Raw genomic sequence first — 27,155 nt, forward strand, 5'->3', positions numbered from 1 at the left:
TTTTAGCTGGCACTGGTACCAGTAGGTAAGATGTAAGAAGATTGGAAAGGTAGGAGAGAGGCAAGTTACCATCAAACTTGCACTTTAGGAAGATTCATTTAGTACCTGAATGGAAGCTGTACTGAATAGACTTGAAACAGGGAGACCAAACAACAAGAAATTGCAGTATTCCAAGTGGAGGTGATAAAGGTCTAAACCAGGGCAGTAGTAGTGTGAGTGCAGAGAAAGGGGCATATGCAAGAGATGTTAAGAAGATAAAATTGAGAGGCTTTGGCAATGGAATGGATGTTGGAGATCAGGACTGAGAGAGAATAAGGAGTCAAGTATGACACCTGAGCTATGAGCCTGGGAGACTGGGAGGACGGTGGTGCCCTTGACAATAAAAAGTTAGGAGAAGACAGGTAATGAGGAAGGGGAGTAGATAATGTGTTCAGTTTTAGACATGCTGAGTTTAAGACGTCTATGATCATACAGTTAGAGATGTCCAATAGGCAATTGGAGATGAAAGACTGAAGGTCAGCAGACAGATCAGGGCTGGATAAACAGATATGGGAATTATCAGCTAAGAGATGTTAAGTAAAACCATGAGAGCTGTTCCTCATTCATTTACTCCTTCAATAAGCATTTACTTATGAAGTACCAGGCTCTGTGCTAGTGCTGGTGCCGGGGGGTAAAAATTAAACAGTTCCTACCCTCAATGAGTTTATACGCTATTATCACATGACTATAAAAAAGTAATATATATATATATATATATATATATATATATATATATACATATATGCAGAGTATATACAAAGTAATTTCTAGGAAATAAGAGAGAAGCTTTCTGTAAAAGTATTACTTAGGTTGAAATTTGAAGGAAGCTAGAAATACCAAGAAGCTAAGTTGAGAAAGGAGTGATTCCAGTTTGTGCAAACACAAGTAGATGGGAAATAGAATACCGTGTACAAAGAACTGCAAGAAAGTCAGTTTAGTTGAAATAAATGTAAAGGGAAATAATGTACAGTAAATCTGAAAAGGAAGTTTTAATATTTGATCCTGGAGGTCAAGGAAGCCACTGGAGTTTAATAAATGTGAGGGTAACATGATTGGACCTGTGCTCCAGAAATATCACTTGGGTAGCTGACTGGAGGATGGATTAGAGCAGGGAGAGACTTGAGGCAGGGAAACCAACTGAAAGGTTATTAAAATAGTACAAACAAGAAGTGATGAAGAGCCTTTACAAAGTAGTGGATGTAGTTGGTTGAGAGAAAAAAAGAAAAGTACAGACAGAACAAGAAGTATGGCTTGGCAAACTACTGAGGGGGAGAAAGACTATACGTAATAGCAAAGATGAAAAATAGATTTGTAAGTAGTAAGGCATAGATAGGGTGGAGCAAAATGAAAGGTAGATTAGATAAAGGAATTTCACACTCCTCTTGATCATAGAAGTGGAACATCTGTGGGCAATGGCAAGATCAAGTATGTGACAATCACCGTGTGTAACTGAGACCAAGTGGTGGAGTAGTCATAGGAGTTGAATGGATTGTCGAACATCAACACATATGCTAAAGTCCCCTAAAATGACCACTGAACTCATGGAGAAAGAAAAGAGAATGTCTTGAGGATGGGCAAGCAATGTCTACTAGAATCTAGATTGTACGACAAATTTAGATAGAGTGAAGGTAAAAAGGAAAAGTTCCTGAGTCATGAGATAGTCTAGAAGTGACAATGGGGGGCAAGGAATATTCTGACTATCTCCAGGGCCAGTGAGTCAGAGGGTATGAGAGAGGATGAAATTAATACTGAAAAGGATAGTATGAGATGCAGTGACAGGAAGAAGATACAAGGAAATGATAGCAAGTGGTCTGAAAGGAAGTTTATATTAATTATAGAGCAGGAGTTCCAGAGGGCACAGTGTAATGTTTAGACACATGTGAAGTGAGACATGGAATAGGAGGTTTAGTGTTCAAGTTGAAAGTGATGAAAGAGTTGGTACCAGGTGCTGGAGAGCAGGATTTTCTCTTTAGTCTAGGATTCAGTATCACAGGAATGGGGAGAATAAGCAGCGGCAAGACTCTGATAATCACTGGGAAAGAATCTAGGCAGATAAAAGGAGCACCACTGAAGAAAAGGTTAGTAAGATATTCTCTATCTGGTCTCATGTCAGTGTCTCTATGCCTGCAGGAGCAACGGAGTACTGTGGGAGTTGGGGAGGGATGCATCTACCCTCTTCTTAGAAGTAGCGTTAGTCCGAGATGGTCAGGTCCAGTGAGTGATGTGGGTGAGACTCTAATGTCTCCATTCCACCAGGAAGTAGAAAGGTAATCAATAATTATAAATTGTACTGTTCAAGTAACATTTTAAGGATGAAATGTTAAGCAAGGCATTAGAAACTGAGGTTGGGAAAGGGCCAAAAACTTATTCTTAAAGGCCTTTTACAATTTCTATTAACTATTTTTTCTAGCACATTAAATGCATTAAGATGTCTCAATCAGACAGTAGATCACATTTCTCTACCACTAATGGAGAAATAGATTTTTAGAGAGTAAAGTCATTAAATTCTGTGACTTTTTTTTCCTATTAAACAAAATGACATGGTCAGTATCCTTCTATCAAGAGCAATTAGTGATTTTCAGACTCACTCAAGTATTTTTTGTTCTTCACCACACCTTATAGCTTAACAAGAAATCTATGTCAGGCAAAGTAGTAAAATTTACAGTCCTGCTTTTCAAAGCCAGTGGAAAAACTCTACTACTTTTTGCTATAGTACAATGATAAAAATTAAATATATTTTAGGAAGTGGAGAAAAACATTTTCTTATCTTTAGCCAGTCTACCTTTTAAGACAGAAGTAGGGGTGCTTAGAATTAATTGCCTTTCCAACAACTAACTACCAGGTAGCAAATGCTTCTGATATGTCACTAATGTCCAGAGAATTCATGATACCCTGAGTTTTATTAATAATGAGTTTAATAAAAAAATAATGATAAATAAAATATTTATTTTATTTATAAAACAATTAAAATAAATAACAAAAAAATTAAAATCAAATATTTTTAAAAATTATTTCTAAAATAAAATAAGTAAATAAATAAAATGAATAATAAATAATGCATAAATAATGTAACTATCTCCTCTTCCCTGGAAGGATGCCCCAACTATTCAGAATTTGTAGAAGGGGGGGGAGAGATGAAAAAGGGAAAGAGTAAAACTTTATACCTTGGGGGCATTCTTTGTGTTCATATAGTTTTAAAGGTGGAAGTATTTCATTCCTCCAAAAACACAGCTGGACATTAAAATTTCTTAAAACATTAACACAAATTTTGCCTGAAAATTAACTAATTTGGGGGTTGAATGTGGAGAAAGGGGAGTGAAAAGAGGAAGGGAAAGTAAATATTAGTAAGATGTAAATGTAAAATAAAACAAAGGAAGGAACATAGAGGAGATCTTGGAATGGTAATAACATAATCCAGGAAATATGTCAAAAATTATCATCTCTTTTGTTCTAATAGATGAGTCATAGTCCTACAATTTTAGCCCCCAAATTAATACAAAGACAAAATGATAGAAAGCTGATAGAAAATATAAAAAATGCTACCACTAATCAATTCCCTGGAATTTTTAAAAAGAATCAGCCTTTTATTTGGCTAATAATACCATTTGTATCACTTTAAAACTTTCAAAAAATTTTGTTTGGTTTTTTAGGCAATTGGGGTTAAGTGACTTGCCCAGGGTCACACAGCTAGTAAGTATCAAGAGTTTGGTCTGAGGCAGGATTTGAACTCAGGTCCTCCTGACTTCAGGGCCGGTGCTCTATCCACTGCGCCACCTAGCTGCCCTCAAAAAGTTTTAATATAGATGATTTCATTTAATACTTATAACAACCTGGTGAAATAGATACTATCACTCTTATTTTACAGATAACAACACTGAGGTTCAGAAGGATTAAATAATTTCCCCAAGGTAGCACAGATAAAAAAAGTAGTAACAATAAGCAAGGACCACATCTTCTGATTTCTAATGTAGCACTGTCTCATTACATTCCATTAGTCCTGCTGTTTGTTCACTTTGTAGTGTTTTCCAACTCTGACTTTTCTATCTATCTTGAAAGCACAGTTTGAAACCTGCTTCATGGTAGAGATGTGAACTGATCCAACCATTCCGGAGAGCAACTTGGAACTATGCCCAATGGGCTATAAAACTGTGCATATCCTTTGATCTAGCAATACCACTGCCTCTGTATCCCAAAGAGATCATAAAAAAGGGAAAAGGACCCATATATACAAAACTACTTATAGCAGCTCTTTTTATACTGACAAAGAATTGGAAATTATGGGACAGCTAGGTGGCGCAGTAGACAGAGTACTGGCCCTGAAGTCAGAGTTCAAATCCAGCCTCAGATCAAACACTTGACACTTACTAGCTGTGTGACCCTGGGCAAGTCACTTAACCCCAATTGCCTAAAAATTAAAAAAAAAAATAGGGTCAGCTAGGTGGCTCAGTGGATAGAGTACTGCCCCTGGAGTCAGGAGGACCTGACTTCAAATCCAGTCTCAGACACATAATAATACTTCCTAGCTGTGTAACTCTGGGCAAGTTATTTAACCCCAACTGCCCCACTAAAAAAAAAAAAATTGGAAATTGAGGGGATGCTCATCAATTGGGGAATGGCTGAACAAGGTGTGGTATATGAATGTAATGGAATACTAGTGTGCTATAAGAAATGATGAGCAGGTGGATTTCAAACTTACATGAACCGATGGTAAGTGAAATGAGCAGAATCAGGAGAATATTGTACATAGCAACAGTAACATTGTGCGATGACCAACTTTGATACACTTAACTCTCCTCAGCAATGCAATGGTCTAAGACAATTCTTAGGGACTCATGATGGAAAATGCTATCTACATCCAGAGAAAGAACTATGGAGACCAAATGTAGATCGAAACATAATAAATACTCTCTCTTTTTTTCTTTCTTGTGGTTTTCCCCTTTTGTTCTGTTTGTTCTTTCACAATATGACTAATGTGGACATATGTTTAATATGATTGTACATGTATAGCCCATGTCAGATTGTTTGAAGTCTTGGAGACAGGGGAAGGGAGAAAAAAATTGAATTCAAAATCTTATAAAAGTGAATGTTGAAAACTATCTTTACATGTAATTGGAAAAAATAAAATACTACTGAGGGGATAAAAAAAAGAAACCTGCTTCACAAATAAGAAACAAGCAGGGCCAAAAACTTGTGGATTGTACAGAAGCATCACATATGTACAGCATTAATAATTATTTGAAGAAGAATAAAGAAGCATCGTGCATGGCAAACACCAGATAATCCAAACAGGAAGTAAAATTGATTACACATGAAAAGATAGGAAAGTCCTGGATATTGATACGCCAGTCATTTCTGAATCAACAGTACATACATGTATGTGTACACAAACACACAATCAAAACACAAATATATGCATGTAAATATACACACAGATCAAATCAATATTCTGTTAAAGATAAAAATAAATATTAAATTAGTAAAAATATAAATTAAAAAATCTCATGCAATTGACATTATCAATTAGGAAAGATGATAACTCCCACCTGACAAGCTGATGGTGCTCAAAAATGGAGAAGGGACAAATGAAGAGATAGCAACACAGATTTCCTAAGGATTTAACTGAGTCAATCAGTTAGGATAATGAAGAGACCAAGAGCCTAGCAACCACTCTGACCAGCAAACATGGAATATCCTTGACATGCAAACAGATATGATACCCAAGGGCAAAAAAGGTTTATAATATAAAAAATCACTTGTAAAATCTTATGAATAAGGAGAAGGGAATACAATGAGCAGCACTGCTTCTTAAAACAATAAGTTAAAGAGGGAATAACAAATTTATATAAAGCTTGGCAAGAGATTCAAAGTCAGATCACTCAAAAGCATTTTAAGGATGCAAGTGGAAGAAAACCATAGAAAAATGGAAAAGATTTCTATAACAAATTCATTCTTTCATTAATTCCAGTAGCTCTACTCTAAAACCATAATCCCTGATGTGCTACATAAAGAAGAAATGCCACCAAAGAAGACAAAAGTGAGAAGAATAGCTGGACTAAACTAGGTCTACTGGATAAATGAAAATCAAACCACTTTGGGCTCTTAAGATTAGAGTCTATGAAGAAGTAGAAACACAATGAAGAAAACAAGACAGGAGAACATCTAGACTAGAAAAAGTACACACAGAGAAGGTTTGCACCGAGGTAATACAATTCTGAGGGCTTTCTTAGGATTGTAATGTTATCTGAAGGGAAGGTACCAAACATTTGGGGAGGAAATTACTATCTTTAAAAAGTGACAGAGAAAATATCAGTGACTATTATCTTATATACATACTTATGTATCTGTATAAAATCTTCACAAAAATAACATACACATATAAAGGATATCCTTCATAAAAGTACAGAAGGGAATAGTTAGGCTTTCACAAACAGTGGTAGTCTATAGCAGACCATACCTTATAGTCAGAAAACTGGTTAAAAGGTTTAGAAAATATAAGATCCCACTGTGTTTACTGTTGGTTGACAATTTTTAAAAATCATATGATTTAGTAAAGCAAAAAAAAAAAAAAAATATATATATATATATATCCTTAAAGGCATCTTCCAACCTCCAACAAAGTATCTTCCATGTATAGGTTAAAAATAATATCAGATTCCTTAAAAGATTTAACAGGGATAATACTGTTTCAGCCTCTGACTAATGATATCAAATAAAGCATAAAACAGGGATAAACATGCCTACCAAAGGTGTTTATCACTGTCATGGAGAATGGTAGTTTCTGAAATTCGGTGAAGCTCTCCAGTTGTTCCAATATAACACCACGCTGATTTCATAAGGCCTGGAGCACTGTGCAAAGCCTACTAAATAAAATCCATAAAAACTCGCTTAACAACTAGATGAAACATTTCTATTCTCCAAGCTATGAAATATATTGAATGGACAATGGAAACAAACAAGAAAAGGAGAGTAGTCTGGATTGCTTTAGGGAAACTGTATAGTGCTCTTATAACTTTAAGCATCTCCTTGAAAAAAAAAATAATACATCTAAAAAAAATTTATCTCTTTTATTTTTATATCACCTATAGTTTTTTCCACTGTATTTCCCTGACATGCCTTATAATGAAGAATGTAAAAGGGGGGAAAAAAGTTCAGTAAAACTAACCAACTGAATATGTTGTGTTCCAGAGTCCCCCTCTTCAGAAAAGTGAATAGTTTTAACATAAATATTCTTCAGATGAATATAATGACTAGAGAATCATGGAAAGATTTCCCTGAACTGATGTAAAGTAAGCAGAACCAAGAAAATAATACACAAAATGACTAAAAGAATATAAACGGAAAGGAAAAAAAACTACAGTACAATCAAAATGAATACTGCAAAATCATAAAGAATAAGCATGACCCCAAAGAACAGAAATAAGAAATCACTTCCCCCAACTTCCCTGCAGAAGTAGGAAGTCCATAGGGTGGAGACACTGCATATATTTTCAGATTTTTTTTTCTGTATGTATTGAATAGTTTTGGTGGGGTTTTTTCTTTGTCTTCTCTTCAAAAAAATTGTCGTATGGGATGTCTCTCTAGGAGGGATGTGGGATAAATTTAGGAGATGTAATATAACCAAAAGAACAATAAAAATTACTTTTAAAAAAATCCTTCCAGTGATGCTATATGCCTGTGAATTTTTAGAATACTACATTCTCAGCAGAATTAAAGTTGAAGGTTACCCAAAAAGCAATGGAGATACACACAATTGGTAGGTATACACTGAAGTATATTAACAACGAAGAACTACATAGGAAATGTGACAGAGTATAATATCAAAAAGATGTATGCCTGGAAAAGAAAATAAAAACCAGTCATTTAGCAAGAATGACAGATAATTAGTAGCCTGTATGTTTCAATGGTAATCATACATACAATGACATACAATCTAGAGAGACTGCCTAACCTTGTCCTGAACACTTGATGAATACTTGGTGTATTATTTACAGAAGGCTAGGGGGTAGAGTCACACAGATGAGAAGGCACCATAGAAGGAGCGTCTGCATCAGTCAGACACAAGATCCATCAGAGTAATAAAACATCCCACCATAACAGAAACTAGACCAACTCGATAGCGGAGAAATTAACTGGCTTGATGTGTTGTCACTGAAGTGTCCTGATGATAGCCTCCCCCACCTTTTGAGCAGCACTAATGCCAATTCTGCCCAAATTGCTATTTGTCAGTTCCACCTCATGATTCCATGGAGTATCAAGAAGCTAGGTAATCAAGCTCTGGTTCTCCATACAGAATACATTTGTGAGATTCTTTCTCCATGCTGAACAGAGGCTATCAATTTTAAGTGACTTGGCTTTTGCTCTAATTGAGACATGGGAAGAGTTCAGAAGCAAAACCCACCAAACAAGTCTAACTCCCCACAGCAGCCTTAACTCAGCATACTTTATATTCTGAGGTCTACAGAGTCAGTTTGGCTGTGTTAGCTGTGCTCAGCACAGTTATTATTACCAAGAAGCTTAGAGATATCAGGAGCAACCTAGTAAGCATGTTTCAAAACGTACAACAAAGTATTTTTAGAAACCTCTGGAAAAGGTAGGACTTAAGTTAAAACGTTTATTTGAGGCTAAGTGTCTAGGGGCAATGCCATCTATTTAGGTACTCTCAACCAGTGCGCTCAAAGCACCCTGCACTTAAGGATATATAATCAATCACACGGCCAACAAATACTGACAGAGAGCCTACCATGATAGCTAAGGCAAAATGCTAGGAGTTATACAGGGATATAAAATACTATGCATTTCAACTTCTTTGCTTATCCTTAATCTGGGGCTTTTGTGTCTATTATTATCATGACCAGTGTGTTATGAGAGAGGAATATTTAATTCAGTTCATACATTCATTCAGTACTTATCATGTACAAAGCACTGTGATGGGCACAGGGCATATATAAAGGGAAAAAAAGCCTGCCCTCAAGGAGAATACTTTCTACTGAGGGATACAATATGTTCAAATATAAGCAAATATAAGGTAACAAAGCAGACCAACACTAAAAAGTGATGGCAGAAAGCAGAATCAAAGGGACATCTGAGCTTAGCCTTAAAAGAACGTGATGAGTTTATGGTATCAATCAATCAACAAATATGCAACAGCAAAAGCACTGACTCTGAAGTCAGAGACACTGGGTTTGAATTTCACCTCTAGTATTTACTTCCTGTGTGATCTTTTTTTCTTTTTAATTTTTTATTAATTTATTTTGATTTATCAACAATCACTTCCATAAGCTTTTGGGTTTTAAATTTTTCTCCCCCTCCCTCTCCAAGATGGCACACAATCTGATACAGGCTTTACATTCCTATGAAACATATTTTCACATTAGTCATATTGTAAGGAAGAACTGGAACCAATAGGAGTAACCACAAGAAAGAGGAAACAAAACAAAACAGAAGAAAAAAATAGCAAATAGTATACTTTGATCTGCATTCAAACTCCATAGCTCTTTCTTTGGATGTGGATAGCATTTTCCATCATGAGACTGTTGGAGATATCTTAGATCCTTGCATAGCTGAGAAGGGCTAAGTCTATCAACGTTAGTCATCATACCACATGGTACTGGAAACATTAGCTTTAGCAATGGGAAGGAAAAGAATTTGAAGGTATTAGAACAGGCAAAGAAGAAACAAAGCTATCACTATTTGCAGATGATACGATGATATACTTAGAGAATCTTAGAGAATCAAGTAAAAAACTACTTGAAATAATAAACAACTTTAGCAAAGTTGTAGGCTTTAAAATAAACCCACATAAATCCTCGGCATTTCTATATATTACAACAAAGCCCTACGGCAAGAGATAGAAAGAGAAATTCCATTTAAAGTTACTGCAGACATTATGAAATATTTAGGAGTCTACCTACTAAACAAGATCAGGAGCTACATGAACACAATTACAAAATACTTTTCACACAAATAAAGTCAGATCTAAATAGCTGGAAAAACATCAGTTGCTCATGGGTAGGCCAAGCTTAAATAACAAAATGACAATTCTACATAAGCTAATTTACTTATTCAGTGCCATACCAATCAAATGACCAAAAAATTATTTTATGGAGCTAGAAAAAATAATAACAAGATTCATTTGGAATAACAAAAGGTCCAGAATATCAAGGGAACTAATGAAAAGAAATGCAGGGGAAGGTGGCCTAGCCATTACAGATCTTAAATTGTATTATAAAGCAGTAATCATCAAAACTACTTAGTACTGGCTAAGAAATAGAGTGGTGGATCAGGGGAATAGGTTAGGTATGCTTCCCGTGGGATCTTTACCAAATTACTTCACTTCTCTGGACTCAGTTCAGCTACAAAATGAAGGTGTTAGACTCAATGACATTTTAAGATCCCTACAAAAGCTAGGCATTATGAGAAGTGCTAAGAACACAAAAGTATGAATGAAACAGTACTTGTCCTCAAGGATCTTACTACTCTGTATCAGGAGAGAAAACCCATCCACTAATATATACAATACATAGACCAAGTAAATAAAGGGTAATTTGAGGGAAAGGGTGAGCAGCTGAAGGGGGTAAGGGATGGTGAGAGACAGGAAAGGCTTCTGTAAATGGTATCACTTGAGCTGAGCTTTAAAGGAAGGGGGGGGGGGACGACACATGGGACACCGGAATTCTAGGCCTAGGGGCAAAAGCCTGTGCCAAGTGTGTGGAACAGTGACAAGGCCATTTTGTCTCTACCACAGAATGCCAAAGACATGCTACACTACAGTTTGAAAAGCAGGTTAGAATCAGGTCCTGAAGGGCTGGTATTCGATCCTAACAGAACAGAAAGTCACCTGAGCTTATTGAGGAGACTCTCTGCTTAGGCATATCACTTTGATAACTATGTGGAGAATAGACCAGAGACAGGAGAAACTTGGGAGAGGGAAACCCATTAGGAGGCTACTGAATTAATCTGAGCCTTAGAGAAGGTAGCTGAATATTTAAGAAGAGAAGGGGATGAATTTAAGGAAAGCTGCAGAGGCAGAACTGACCTACTGGATATGTGGGATTAGGTAAAATAAAGACTCAAATTATATCTTTTAATTCTTTAAAAAAAAAAAAGCATTTTCATTCCAAGAGGGAAAAGATTTGAAAGTTAAGAGCAAACAGAGCCACAAGGAAGAAGGGAAAGTAGGGTTCATTGCAACATAAATCATGTTATGCAATAAAGAATTGTCATAATAATTAAAAATAAATTCTTAGAAGTATTCAGATAATTGTAATACAAATATATAAGGGCTGTGAACTTGGCCTACTGAAGGATAGTGATTCTCTCAAAAGAATAAGAAAATTAACAATATGCATTGGTGGAGGAAATTCCTCACCAGGAACTCCCTATACTAATGAAATCAGAGATTAAAAAAAAAAAGCAAAGAAGGGTAGGTTTTGAGGCAAAGATATTAATTTTGTTACAGATATATTAAGTCTGAAAAGGCTTTATAACATCCAGTTCAAAATGTCCTATAGGCAATGGTGATACCATACTACAGCTGAGGAAAGAGATGAGGCCTGGATAACTAAAACTAAGAGTCAATCTGCACAGAGATGATAATAAAATGCTGGGAAGCTGATGAAGTTACCAAGAGATGGTGAAGAGAGATAGGGGATTGAGGTCCATCTGATTATGAACTAGCCAAATATAACCAAGATAAACAATTTTCTACATAGAGAAGAATGGAAAAGAAGATTTCAAACTATGAATCTCCTCTACTAGTCTGATTTTTTGGTGTTTTTTTTTTCAAAACAGTATTTCAGAGATACTCCACCAGCACTTGAACTTTATATAAACCATATTTCAGTCATTTACACAATGCTATTGCCATGAAAAAAACACAATCTGTAACAAAATTTCTGTTAGACACCAAGGAAGGATCTGAAGGATTCAACATTTCCAGGGGAAACTTAGAGCACTAGTGACATCTGCATAGCTGAATCCCCCTTGAATCAAAAACTTCACAATTCAAAGCATGAATACAGATTTGAAGGAGGATCAGGCTTACTCTAAAGAGCTTTCAAGGGGTCAGGATTCTGCTATTTTTAATAAGAAAATATGAGTCAGGGAACCAGTACAAACATTTAAATAAATGAAAGTTTCCAGTTTAAAAATTTATGTTTCTTTCCCTGAAATTATAAACTAATCCTCAAAAAGAATCAAGGGGAAATAGTTGCAAGCAAATTAGGAGAGACAAATCAACAAAGTATTAGGTGTTCTGAAAAGCCTTTAAAATCACTGTTTTCCTTCAGCACTTACTTGTCATTTCTAAGTATGAAGAGATTTTAAAATCAATGTTCCAGTGTTCAAAAACACACAAAGGCCAGTATCAAGGGAGCACCATTATATTGAGGAAGATCCATCCAACAACTAAATGATAATTTTAGAAGACAAAACTCAATCATCTTTTCAGTTTGTTTGGAAAGCAACAAATGGAGACTGGTAGGATACAGGTACAAAATAAAGTCCAGTTGATATCATATGGAGCTTCCTGATGAAGGACTTTCTATAAAGAAGAGAAAAGCCTGACTTACCTGTATTGCCAAGCTGTTTGTAAAACCTGTACTCTAAATGAAGCTGCGGGGCACGTGATTTTATTGGTTCCTGAAACCCAAGAAAAAAGTTTATGGTCAAATTTAAGCAGAAATAAAATATTTTCCTATCATAATATTTCAAAATAAAAGAAAGTAAGAAAATATATTATGCTTTTTAAAGTTTCATTCTTTTTTGTTTGTTTTTTTAGTTTAATTTTAAAATATATGTGCCTCTCCTAGCAGTACCAGATCTAAACTATATTACAAAGCATCAATCATCAAAACTATTGGTAATGGTTAAGAACCAGGGTGGTAGATCAGTGGAACAGATTAGGTACACAAGACAAAGTAATAAACGACTATAGTAATCTACTCTTTGATAAACTGCAGCTTCTGGGATAAGAACTCACTATCTGACAAAAACTGCTGGGAAAACTGGCAAACAGTATGGCAGAAATTAGGCATAGACCAACACCTCACACAGTATACCAAGATAAGGTCAAAATGGGTACATGATTTAGACATAAAGGGTGATGCCATAAGCAAAGTAGGAGAGCAAGGTATAATTTACCTTCTCAATGGAGAAGGGAAGAATTCATTCATTCATTCATTCATTTATTTATTGTTTTTTTTGTTTTGGTTTGTTTGTTTGTTTGTTGTTTGTTTTTGGCGAGCTGGGCAATGGGGTCAAGCGACTTGCCCAGTCACACAGCTAGTAAGTGTTTATGTATCTGAGGCAAGATTTGAACTCGGGTCCTCCAAAATCCAGGGCCGGTGCTTTATCCGCTGCACCACCTAGCTGCCCGAAGGGAAGAATTTATGACCAAATGAGATAGAGAACATTATGAAATACAAAGGAAATAAATTTTGATTATATTAAGTTTAAAAGTTTTTACACAAAGGCAATGCAATCAAGATTAGAAGGAAAGCGGGAAGCTAGGAAACAATCTTTACAGTGAATGAATCTGATAAAGGCCTTTTTTTTAAAAATTTTTTTGGTTCTTTTTTCTAAATTTTAGTTTTCAACATTCACTTCCACAAGATTTTGAGTTCCAAATTTTCTCCCCATCTCTCCCCTACCCCCAACCCCAAGACAGTGTGTATTCTTTTGTTGTGTTGCGTTTTGTGAGGCAATTGGGAATTAAGTGACTCGCCCAGGGTCACACAGCTAGTAAGTGTCAAGGGTCTGGTCTGAGACCATATCTGAACTCAGGTCCTCCTGACTTTAGGGCTGGTACTCTACCCACTGCGCCACCTAACTGCCCCCAATGGCATGTATTCTGATTACCCCTTCCCCCAATCTGCCCTCCCTTCTATCATACCCCACCTCTTCTCTTATCTCCTTCCCCTTCTATTTTCCTGTAGGGTAAGACAGATTTCTATACCCCATCGCCTGTGTATCTTATTTTCCAGTTGCATGTAAAAATAATTTTCAATATTCATAAAGGCCTCTTTTCTCAAATATACAGAGAACTGAGTCAAATTTATAAGAATGCAAGTCATTCCCCAAGTGATAAATGGTCAAAGGATATGAACAGGCAGTTTTCAGATAAAAAATTAAAACCATCTACAGTCATACGAAAAAATGCTCTAAATCATTATTGATTACAGAAATGCAAATTAAAAGAACTCTGAGGTAAACATCACACCTATCAGATTGCTTAACATGAGAAAAGAGGAAAACGATAAATGTTCGAGAAGATACAGGAAAACTGGGACAATACTACACTGTGGTGGAGTTGTGAGCTGATCCAACGATTCTGGAAAGTAGTTTGGAACTATGGCCAAAGGGCTATAAAACTGTGCAAATCCTTTTCTCTAGCAATACCACCACTAGCTCTGTATCCCAAAGAGATTATAAAAAGCAAAAGAGGACCAAAAATATTTATAGCAGGTCTTTTTGTGGTGGCCAAGAATTGGAAATGGAAGGGATGCCCATCAATTGGGGAATGGCTGAACAAGTTGTGGTATATGAATGTAATGGAATACTATTGTGCTATAAGAAATGATGAGCAGGAGAAGGTTTTCAGAAAAACCTGGAAAGAAGCACATGAACTAATGCTGATGATGAGTGAGCAGAACCAGGAGAACATTGTCTATAGTAACAGCAACACTGTGTGATGATCCACTACGATTAAGTTAGCTCTTCTCAGCAATACAATGATCCAAGATAATTCCAAAAGACTAATGATGGAAAATGCTATCTACCTCCAGAGAAAGAACTATGGAGTAAGAATGCAGATCGAAGCATACTACTGTCACTTTTGGGGGGGGTTTTTTGTGGCTTTACGCTTTTGTTCTGTTTCTTCTTTCACAACATGACTAATGTAAAAATATGTTTGCATATGTATAACCTATATCACATTGCTTGCTGTCTTGGGGAGGGTGAATGGAGAAAGAAAGGGAGAAAAAATTTGAAATTCAAAATCTTATTAAAAATGAATGTTGAAAACTATCTTCACATGTAATTGGAAAAAATAAAATACTATTTACAAAAAAAAAAAACCCAACCCAAAACTCTGTGTGCATGTGTGTACATGCACACACACATGCACATCTGATCCCTCCCTCGAGAGTAATATTCCTTATAACAAAGAATAAAAGAAAAGGTCACTCAGCAAAACTAAACATCAATTGAGTTTGACAGTATAGGCACTGCTTTTCATTCATAGTTTCCCCCAACCTCTGTGGCAGTGATATTTGTTTGCATTTTTTTTTCCATCTCTTTTTTTGAGTCCAGAGCTGGTTATCATTATTACATAGTGTGCAGTTTTGGCTTTTATTGTTGTTTGGGGGTACATCTTTCCATTTACGTTGATGTAGTCATCATGTATTTTGTTTTCCTGGTTCTGCCTTTATTCACTCTGTATCAGTTCACACAAATCTTCCCTTGCTTCTCTGTCTTTATCATATTCATTGATTCTTATAGCAGAAAAATACTCCATTACAGTGATGTACCACAACTTTAGTAATTCCCTAATAGATTTTTATTTACTTGGTTTCTAGTTTTTTGGCTACTACAAAAAAAATGCTAGAAATATTTCAATATATCTAGCATCTTTCTATCTTTAATTTCTTTGGAATATGTACCTAACAATGGATCTCTGGGTCAAAGGATATGAATACTTCAGGCATTTTGTTAGCCAAATTCTAATTTGCTTTCCAGAATGATTAAATGAAATCACAACCCTATATAACTCCAAACCTACAGCAATATGCCTGTCTTTTTCTACCCTTCTAACATTGTCTATTCCCATTTTTCATCCTCTGCCAATTTGCTGCATATAAGCTAAAACTTCAGAGTTGTTTTGATTTACTTCTTCCTTAATATTATTATCCTTTCATATAATTATTGTTTGCAGTTCTTTTCAGAACTGTTAGTTTCTACTCTCTGACAATTTATTCATTAGTGATAGCCTTTTGGTCATATTTTTTAACTTCATATATATTGGATATCAGATCCTTATCAAAAATATCTGATAGAAAAATTTCCCCATCAGCTTCCCTTATCCTACTTGCATTGATTTCACTCATATAAAAGTTTTTCAATTTAATATAATAGATTGAAGATAAATTTCAACTATCTTTCTTCTGGATATGGAAATAAAAGATGAACTTTACCATGTGAAATGTTTTTCAGATACTTAAATAAAAACATCATTCAAGAATATCTCCATCATTGTGAAATAAGTTCCTCAGAAATCAAACTTTTCAAACCAAATTCTCATCTATGCTCTAGAATGCCTTCTGGTCTTTCCTTCTTTTCTTATGTTGAATTTCAATAAGTCATTGATAGAAAAGGCTGTTAAGAGTTTAACTTGTAGAAATATTTAAAATACTTTTTTAAATACTCCCAACTGAGATCTCTGAAGATCCATCCCAGAAATAAAATTGCCCTGAATTTTTTTGTTGCCTTATGATATGGTTTTCATTTATACTGTTGTAGTCACTGTGTTTATTGTTCTTTTAGCTTTTTATACCCTATTAGTCCATTTAAGTCTTTCCAGGCTTCTCTTCAATCTTCCTAGTCACTGTTCCTTAAGACACAATAATATTTCATGATATGCAAATACCAAATTTTTTTTGTAATATTCTCTTATCATTGTGCACAATTTGTTTCTGGTTTTTTGTTCTAATACTGTTGTTGATATAGACTTTTTTTCTTCTTAGAGGAAAACTTTCTTAAGTTTTTAAAAAAATTATTTTCTTCGGATAATGAATTCAGAAAATAGATTATCATAACCAACAATGTATTTCCATTATTCAAACAGAGAAACAACAAATTACTTTGTTTATTCTTGTTTTGGAAAACTTTAGTAGGAAATTTTCAGCCTGGTCTCACTGACAGAGAGTAAAAAAAGCAAAAAGCAGAAATCTTTAAAGTATCCACAGTTAAAAGTGGGTCTACATCTGGAATATAAAACTGCTCAAAATAGATTATGGGACCTGGTTGTCATGTTGTATAGCCAATATTTCTGAACAGATGGCCATGGAATGTTCAGCCAATGGAACTATCAAAGTACTCTTCCAGAATAGATTTGAATAGAAAAAAATGCACACATGTATTCCATAGCTAATGGGCCTATGACCTCTCCTGCAAGACACCTCAGAAAACACACACATACAATATAATGAAGAGACCAGCAAAATGGAGCTAAAATGGCAGAAGCAGCCCCTCATATTTTGTGCCAGATGCTAATTATATTTCAAATAGGAGTTTGGCCATTTTCCAAAATCACAGGCCTGTGGAACACACATCCTCCTGAAATTCTAAACTGACAACAGACAGCCACCTCACTAGGATGTAATGCTCAAGGCAAATTTTGCTTTTATATGGAAAAGAACTCAATTACTGCTCTCATTCCCTAATAACAAGAAAGTTAGGGTAAAGAGGAAAACAATGTTTCTCACCGCTACTTTATTCAAGACTCCTCAGAGAAAGAGCATACTGAAACACACTCCATCCCAGATACTTTTAGTTTCATTTTAGACAATAATAAGATGCAATGCAAAGCAAAATAAAAATGCAAAGAAATGAAAATATAAAATAACTGTCGATCATTTCTTGGCAATATTAATAAAGTCATATTTGTAATTAAGTCCTAAATTATTCAAGATGTTATTGAGGCAGGAGAAAATTATATGGAAAACACTGACCCTATAGATGGGCTTTCAGTTTCTTCCTTTTCCAGGATAGAATTAATCAACTATTCATCTATACATTGTTCTTTACCCTTGAATCCCTAGACAGGTAATGGAAAATGAAAGGACATAAAGTTGAAAACTTTTTCCTCCTTCCTTTTCCTAATAAGAATGATAACTGGTCTTCTTCAATTTACCAGGAGGAAAAGAAAAAAAACACAAAATAATTCACTTCATGAAACATTAAATGTCTACAAAGGCAAGGATGGTAATGTACTAAGCACCAATGGTGCTAAATATAGTTCCTCACTCAAAAAGTTTTTATTTTTTCATTTTTGAAAAAAAATCAATTTTTAAAATTACTTAGAATTCTCCTTATATCTCTTTTCACCCATTGATCCTAGAAACCCATTCTTTATCACAAATATTTTTTTTAAAGGGAAAGAAGAGGAAAAAAATTCAAGAAAACTTTGGGGGGAAAAATGTATCTCGTACGCAATGTTCCACACTTGGTGACACTGAAGCAAAGTTCATTGTTTATAATTCTGAGGAGAGAGTACATCATTGGGTACAAATACTTTTACATAGCCTGTACAAATGCACAGAAGGAAAAGAGAAAAGAATCTATTTATACAAAAATATTTATAGCAGCTCTTTTGTGGTGGCTAAGAATTGGAAGTTGAGGGAATGCCCATCAACTGAGAACGGCTGAACAAATTGTGGTATATGATTACAAGGGAATATTATTGTGCTATAAGAAATGACAAGCAGGATGAGTTCAGCAAAAAACTGCAAAGACACACAAAATTATAACAAAGTGAAGTGAGCATAATCAGGAGAAAACTGTACACAATAATAGCAATACTGTATGATGAACAACGGCAAATGACTTAGCTATTCTCAGCAATACATTGATCCAAGACAATTCCAAAGTACTCATAATGAAAAATGCTTTCTGCCTCCAGAGAAAGAACTGATATCATCTGAACATAGATTGAAGCATACTATTTTTCTCTTTCTTTTTTCCTTCCTACCTTTTCCTTTCTTTCTGAATGTTCTTGCACAAAATGACTAATATGGAAATGTTTTACATGATTGTACATTTGCACATGTATAACCTATATCAGATTATTTGCCATCTGGGGGTGGAGGAGGGGAGAAGAGAGGGAAGGAGAGAGAGAAAACTTTTTTTTAAAAATGAATGTTAAAAATTCTTTTACATGTAATTAGGAAAAAATAAAACTTTATTTAAAACTTTTTAAAAAACAACAAATGCACAGAGTGAAAAGATGGAATGTTATGTTTGGTAAAAAGTAAATAGTTTGTCTGAAATAGACTGTGACAGGAGAACAATGTAAAATAAGCTAGACTGGGAACAGGCCAGACTCTGTAGGGCCTCAAACAGCAAGCTACGGTATTTATTTTTGAAGCAGAAAAGTGTCATGGACAAACCTATTCCTTAGAAGACATAACTGTTAAAAAATTCTATCAGATGTCATTTATCAGCATCCATTTTCAAGATGAAGACTGACTCATAAATCATGCAAAAGATATCTTCATACTCATTATTAATAGTATACCATCTTTGGCCAAAATACGTCAACTTCAAAAATCATCATAAGACAGAAAAATGCAAAATGCCAAATAATCAAGTAAAAAGGAAAATTACATATATAAAAATGTTAGCTAATATTTATGTACTGTAGTAAGTAAAATGAAACAAAACAAAACCAAAAAAACCATTTATGTACTATAGTTGGTAGTGTGCCACAGTGACTAGAGAATTAAGACTCAGAGCCATTTACGTGGGACTTGAAGGTATGCAAAGTACTTTATACATATTATTTGACACAAATTACAACCTTGCAATATATATGGTATTACAGCAACCAACTTGCTTTTTTCTTTTGGTGAGGCATTTGGGGTTAAGTGACTTGCCTACGTGCACACAGCTAGTAAGTGTCAAGTGTCTGAGGCTGGATTTGAACTCAGGTCCTCCTGACTCCAGGGCCGGTGTTTTGTCTACTGTGCTACCTAGCTATCCCAGCAACCAATTTTCTTTACAGTTTTCTGCTACCATAAAAAAAATTGCTATTAATATTTGGTATATATGAGATCTTTCTGTCTTTGACCTCCTTTAAGTTTATGCCCAGGATTAGGATTCCTGGGACAAACAGTTCTTGAAAAATTTCAAATCATTTTGTGAAGCAGTTGAAGCGATTCATAGGTCTTTTCCCTTGCCCTTCCAACTATTCCCATTTTAATCATTTTTGTTAATTTGATGGATGTAATATAAAATATTAGATGTATTTTAATTTGCATTTCTCTTATTGTTAATGATATGGACTTTAAAAAACATAGTTGTTATATGCTTACAGGTCTTTTAAAAACTCTTTGTTCATATGCTTTGACCAATTATCTATTAGGGAATTACTCTGAGCTTCATATTTTCATGTAAATGCCCTATATAACTCAATTATAATATTTTATGGGGAAGATATATGTTACATAATTTGTTCCCCACTTGGCAGATTATCTCACTATTCTGGTTGCATTCATTTTGTTCATGAGTTTTAAAAATCTGTATAATTGAGTTACCTCATTTTTCTTTACTCATATCCCTTAACCTTGTTGTTGTTCAGTCATTTTTTAGTCATGTCCAATTCTTTGTGACCCCATTTGGGGTTTTCTTGGCAAAGATAATGGAGTTATTTGCCATTTCCTTCTCTAGCTCATTTGACAGATGAGGAAACTGAGGCAATCAGGGGTAAATGAGTTGGCCAGGGTCACAGATCTAATAAGTGTCTGAGGCTGGATCCGAACTCAGGAAGATGAGTCTTCCTCACTCCAGGCCTGGCACTTCATCTACTGTGCTACCTAGATGCCCCTAACCCTAATGTCCCAATTTGTTTAGCCATTGTTTAGCAGCTAGGTTGTGCAGTGAATACAGCACTGGACTTAGAGTCAGGAAAACCTGAGTTCAAATCTGGACTCAGACATTCACTGTGTGACTGTGCATAGGTCACTTAACCTGTCTGCCTTAATGTCCTCATCTATAAAATGGACATTATAACTGTATCTACTTCCTAGAGCTGTTGTGAGGACCAAGGGAGATAAAATTTGTAAAGTGCTTTGCAAAACTTTAAGCACTACATAAATGCACAACAAACTCCAATGGCTCTCTATTACCTCCAGGATCAAATATAAATCCTCTATTTTGCATGTAAAGCCTTTCCTAACTTCCCCTCTCACTATACTTTTCCATTCTTCTTATGCCAATCTCCCCACTACTCATTCTTCTATCAAATGATCCTGTAAACCCCGCTATTCCTTACATAAGATACTGCTCCCAACATCAAGCATTTTCACTGACTGTTCCCCCCTGGCTGCAATACTCTCCCCTCCTCATCTCTGCTTCCTGGGCTCCCTGGCTTTTTTCAAGTCTCCACTGAAATTCTATCTTCTACAAGAACCCTTTCCTAATCTCCCTTAATGTTCATGCCTTCTCTTTGTGGATCATTTCCAATTTCCTCTGTATACAGCTTGTTTTTAAACATACTGTCATCCTCATTAGCAGGAACTGTCTTTTCTCTTTCTTTATAGACCCAGCACTTAGCAGAGTACCTAGTACATAGTGGGTGCTTAATAAATGTTTACTCATTGACTGACTTTTATTTCCAAAAAGGGGGCACCCGCTTTGTTTCTAGTTTTTTGCTACCACAAAAATGTTGTTATTAATAACTTACTATGTATGGGATTTAAACTTTCTTTTCTATAGTAGAAGCTTATATTCTGGAGGAATTAACACCTGAAATTCATAGTTCTTTTAAGCTTGCAAAAAGGCCTACATTCATTATCTCTTCTGAACCTAATAACAACGTTGTGAAAAAGGTGCTATCTTATTTTCCTCATTTTATATCTCAGTTCATCAATCTCTTCAACTTCTTTGACATATACTCTCACTTCAACTCACGCACACTAAGGGATGTTTACACACATGACCTCACCATCACCAAAGTGGCAACTCATATCTATTGCAATGGAGTGACACTGAACCTAAGGGTTCAGATAAACAATTTCTTTAATAAAAACATAACTAACAACTTCCAAATAATAAAACAACTCCTGAGGTACTAAGAAAGATAAAAGTAAGTAAAAGCCACTGAAATGGAGATTAAAAGTAGTCAGCAAGGAAGTTCTCTAGGTCTTAAGAACTCTCCACAAAAGTTCTAAAGCTGTTTTTATATCCTGCTAAGCCAAAGGGCCCTCAGCTGGGTACCAGGTGGCTGCTCCCACCTGGGGACAAAGTTAACCTGCCTTAGATCTGTTCTGTGAAATTCTGATTCACAATAAAACTGGTTGTTGTTGTTGTGGGAGTGTGGCAAAGAACTCAAGTCTCCTAACTCCCCCTTCCCCTAGAATCCCAACCTACTACAACCCCAACCTGTTATGTCTTCAGGATACAGAATTCAAGTTCCTTTCTCTGACCAAAATTACCTATCTCTTCTCTACCTCAAGTTTACTCCTTCTAGACTTAAATTTAATCTTCAATGAGACTTAGATACTGAGACCTAGATTGACCACTCTGAGTGGATCACTCCTACTTTGTCATCAATGTCCTCCTTTCCCACTCCATAATTCATTAGTTCAACTATACATTTCCCTCTATGCTTGAATCCCTTGCTTTCTCATCCTACTGCCACTTATGCCTTAACAAAAACCCAATGCTGGGGTACTCCCACTATTTGCCTTCTCTGACCAAACACCACTGACCAAAGTCACAAAATTGTGCCATCTAGGTTCACTACAAATCTAATCAAATCTCAACCGGACAGCTATCAATTTTATTCTTCTTGAGTAATTATCACACTCCCACAGCACCAATTTTAATCTTTTCTCTCCACTGGCTACTAGAAAAGAACCTTCTCAGCTACTTATTTAAACAATAGAGACTATCCTTCATAAAGTCTGTTATCTTCTTCCAAACATCATTTTACCATCATCCTTCATTTTCTCTTTCCTTGTTCATTTCTGATGAAGAAATGATACCTCTTGATCCTAACACCTCCAATTTCTTCCAGAAGTTTGTCCCTTTGATCAGCCTCCCTCTCTAATCTTTAATCTCCATCTCCTCATTCTTCCCTACTCCCTACACAAATGCCAAGGTCTTCCCATCCTTGCTACCTTTATCTTGCCATTTGCTCAAGATATCATCTTACACTTTTCCCCTTCACAGAATAACTCCTAGAAAAAGGTTTCCATTTCCTTTCCTCCCCACTCATCAACTCCTTGCAATTTTGTTGCCTATCTCAATCCTCAATTGAAACTATTTTCTACAAGGCTACTGATAACTGATAATCTCTCAACTGCTAAATCCAAAGGCCTTTTCTCAGAGATCTCCAATCTCTTGACCCTTTAGTTCTTTCCCAGCTATCACCTCAGCACTAGCTACACTCTCTTCCTTTTCCCATCTTGAACCCTTAGTGAACCATATAAACTCTAAACTATCCTTTTTTCTTCAATCCCTTGTTCTCTCTCTCCTTTTTTTAAAATCACATCTTGCCCTACCGAGCCTCAGTTCTGGATTACTTCTACCATCTGCTGCCTTTCCTCCTACTCAAATGCTTCTGAATAAATCTGGAGATAATTGCAAAATTGTGCTGACTGGATCCACCTCAAATATATGTTACATAATCTCAACAAGATCTTCATCGAAGCAAGGCAGTCCCTTTATACCTCCCCTAATTTACTCACTATCCCACTCACCACAACAGCTTTTCCAAACCTTTTCATCCCTCACTGAGCTTCCTATACATGCCCTCCCTCCCTTTTCAGGTGAGAACTTTGCCTCATATTTCAGTGAATAAACTAAGGCCATTTGTTGAAAAATTCTTCTTTCCTCTCCTCCTAAAATCACATCTCCCAAACGCCTTCTGCCATCCTCTCTACCTTCACTGCTGTCTCACCTAAGGAGGCCCTTGTCCTTCAAAGAAACCTCCTCTACACACACAAGTGACCCTATCAAATCCATTGTCATTAGCAGATTACCAGCTTCTGCCATTTCAACTCTCTCACTTATCTTCAATCTTTCACTGCCTATTGGCTGCAAACAATGATGGCTCCCTCATACTCAAAAAACATTCACTTGATCCATCGATCCCTACTAGCTATCATCCAATTTCTCTCTTCTGTGGCTAGACACCCTGAGAAAGACATCTACAATAGTTGTCTCTACATCTTTTCTTCTCACTGTCTTAACTCTTTACAGTATAGTTTCCAACCTCAACACTCAACTGAAACCGTTTTCTCCAAAGTTACTAACAATTTCTTAACTGCCAAGACTGACATTCTTTCCTCAATCCTCATCCTTCTTGACTTGCAGCCCCTGGCACCGTCAATCACCCTTTCCTCCTTGATACTTTCTTTTCTCTAAGTTTTCAAGACACTACTCTCTTTCGGCTCTCTTCTTACCTATATAGCCATTACTTCTGTTCTTTCCTGGATCCTCAATCAGGTCAGGCCCCAAAACTCAGGGTATGCCCAAGAATGCGCCCTGAGTCCTCTTACCTTCTCCTCTATACTCCCCATACTACTATAAAATATATTCTGTTTAAAGCAGTAAAAACATGCCTTCTCAATCTCCCACCCCCAGTGAGAGCAAAAGAAAAAAAATAATCCATGGCTGGATAGTCAATCAAAACAAATGTCCACATTATTATGTGTTTCCCCTGCCACCCAAAAAATGTTTTGTTCTGCACTCTGAGTCCTTAACCTCTTTAACAGGAACATGTTTCATCATTAGTTATCTGGAATTTTGGCGGGGCATTATGTTGACAGTGTTCCTTATTTTTTCAAAGTTGTTTACCTTTAACATATTATTGTCATTGTTGAAATTGTTCTCCTGTGTTCATGCAAGCCATCCCAAGATTTTCTGAAACTCTCTCCATCATTTCTTACAGCATAATAGTATTCTATCACATTTATATGCTAACTTATTCAGCCAATCCTCAGCTGATGTGCACTCATCAAATGCCAATTCTCTGTCACCTCAAAAAGAACTATAAATATTTTTTAAATCCTTAGTTTGTTCAGCTTAGAATTCTACCCTTTAATTCATCTTCTCTTCCTCTTCCTTTTTCCTTCTACTTTGCTGCTGAATGAAATGTATTTCTCTATCCAATTCTGTGTGTATCCTTCCTTCCTTTGACCAGTTCAGATGAAAGTGAGGTTCATCTACTTGTGCACCATGATTATGTGAGATCATTTCCCCCTAACTTTCCTTTCCCTTCCCCACCCCAGTATATTTCTCTTCTCCTTTCTTTCAAGATCATCAAGACATAAGAGATCCACTCCCAGGTCTTGTTTTTTTACCCTCCCTTTATCACCTCAGATGATGATAGTGTTCAGAAGGGACACAGGTATCATTTCCTCATATTAGAATGTAAACAGTTTATCCTTGTTTAATTATTTATCACTGTTCCTTCACGTTTGTCCTTTACATTTTAATGTCTGTGTTTGAACTTCAAAGTTTCAAGCTCCAGCCTTTTCATTGAGAATGCTTGGAAAATCCTCCATTTCATTAAAGATCCATTTTTTCCCCCTGTAGGAATATAGTCAGTGATTAAATTATTCTTGGCTATAAACTCGTATCTCCTCTCTTTTGGAATATCATATTCCAAGTTCTTTGCTCCTTTACGGTGCTGGCTGCTAAATCTTGTATGATCCTAACTGTGATATGGTTCATTAGTACTTGAATCTTTCCTTATGGATACTTGCAGAATTTTTAATTTGATCTGCAAGCTCTAGATTTTGGCTATGAGATTCCTGGGAGCTTTGATTTTAGGGTTTCTTTCAGGAGGTGATTGTATTTCCACTTTTCTCTCTGGTTCTCAAGAGTTCTAGGCAGTCTTAAGATTTCTTGAATTATGATGTGTAGGCTCTTGTTTTGGCCATAGTGGTCAGATTCTTAATTTTTTTTCCTCCTCAATCTGTTTTCTAGGTACTTTTTTCTTACTATGATATAACTTACATTTCCTTCTATATTTTTGATCTTTTGGTTTTGTTTCAATATTTCTTTTTGCCTCATGGAGTCATTGGCTTCTATTTGGTCCACCCTAATTTTCAGGTACTTTGTTGCTTGGGTAAAGTTTTATACCTCTTGTGCCAATCTATTAATTCCCTTTCCAATCGTTTCTTCTATATTCTTCTATATTATTCCCTCTCAAATTGTTTGTTCTAGTACTCTCCTTTTATTTATAAAAACTAAACTCTTGCTTATCTCTTCCAGGAATTCTAGTTGAGTTTCTTCCCAATACACCCTATTTTTCTATCTGAGGCAATGCTTTGTGGATGGTTTGATGTTATACTCTCTTTTGGTGTTTGTATCTTGAGTATCCCTGCCACCATTATGATTCAATATGGTGTTTTGTTTTTTTTTTTCTTTTAATCTAACTCTCCTAGCTTGCTTCCTGACTTTGAACTTGATGCTAGGGCAAGGCTCTGCTGCATTTATGGAGGAAAGATGTGGGCAAGTCCTGTTGTTGCTTTCTTAGATTATTAATGAGTACTGTGCTATTCTAGGATCTCAGGGAAAGGTTAGGGAATTGTATGTTGCTCTTTGGTACAGGATTCCTGCCCTAGTTATTCCTCTGTACGCTGGGTTTGATTCTAAAAGTGAGACTCTATTCTGAGTCTAGGTTCTGAGCCACACTGCTGCTGGCCTTTCTATTTCCTCATTTCTCAATACACTTCCTACCGAGAACACCACCCTTATGCAGAGGGCCTCTTCTCAATACCCCCTGGACTACTGATCTGGAATTGTACAGTAGATGATAAAGCTGCCAGTTGGCATCTGGTCTGTCCTTACTCTATCTCTTAATTCCAGGCATTTTCTTTGGCTGTCCCCCAGCCCTGAAATGTTCTCCCTCCTCATTTCCACTTCTGGTTTCCCTGGTTTCCTTCATGTCTCAGCTAAACTTTCACCTTCTACAGGAAGCCTTTCCAGATGCCCCTTCATGCTAAAGCTTTCCCTCTGTTGATTATCTCCAATTTATCCTATATACAGTTTGTCTGTAAATAGTTGTTTTCATCTTGTCTCCCCTATTAGCCTCTGAATTCCATGAGAGAAGGAATTGTCTTTTTACTGCTCTTTGTATACTATGACTTAGCACAGTGCCTGGCACATAGCAGGTACCTATCAAATATTTACTGACTTAGTTACTGAGTGACTGGTTGTATCCTTTAGTAAGAGGAAAGTACCTTGAGGAGAGGAACATACTCATTTTTGCTCTGTTTCCTCAGTACCCAGCATAGTGCCTCACAAATATAAGTGTTCATATTTGCTGACTGAAAATGAATAACAGAATCTTAGATTTGGAATGGATTTCATGTACTCAAAACTATACC

General features: G+C 35.9%; 1 protein-coding gene across 3 annotated transcripts in view; it reads right to left on the reverse strand.

The window, feature by feature from the left end:
- CSNK1G1 (casein kinase 1 gamma 1) overlaps positions 1 to 27,155 on the reverse strand; it is a 255,113-nt gene that overhangs the window by 74,346 nt on the left and 153,612 nt on the right. For all 3 annotated transcript variants that reach the window (XM_020983772.2, XM_020983766.2, XM_020983783.2), the window contains exon 4: positions 12,609 to 12,678. In XM_020983772.2, coding sequence (XP_020839431.1) covers positions 12,609 to 12,678 — 70 coding nt within the window. The remainder of the gene's footprint in view (positions 1 to 12,608; positions 12,679 to 27,155) is intronic.

The sequence above is a fragment of the Phascolarctos cinereus genome, unplaced genomic scaffold (genome assembly GCF_003287225.1).
Source record: "Phascolarctos cinereus isolate Bilbo 61053 unplaced genomic scaffold, phaCin_HiC Scaffold_3;HRSCAF=262, whole genome shotgun sequence".
Lineage (NCBI taxonomy): Eukaryota > Metazoa > Chordata > Mammalia > Diprotodontia > Phascolarctidae > Phascolarctos > Phascolarctos cinereus.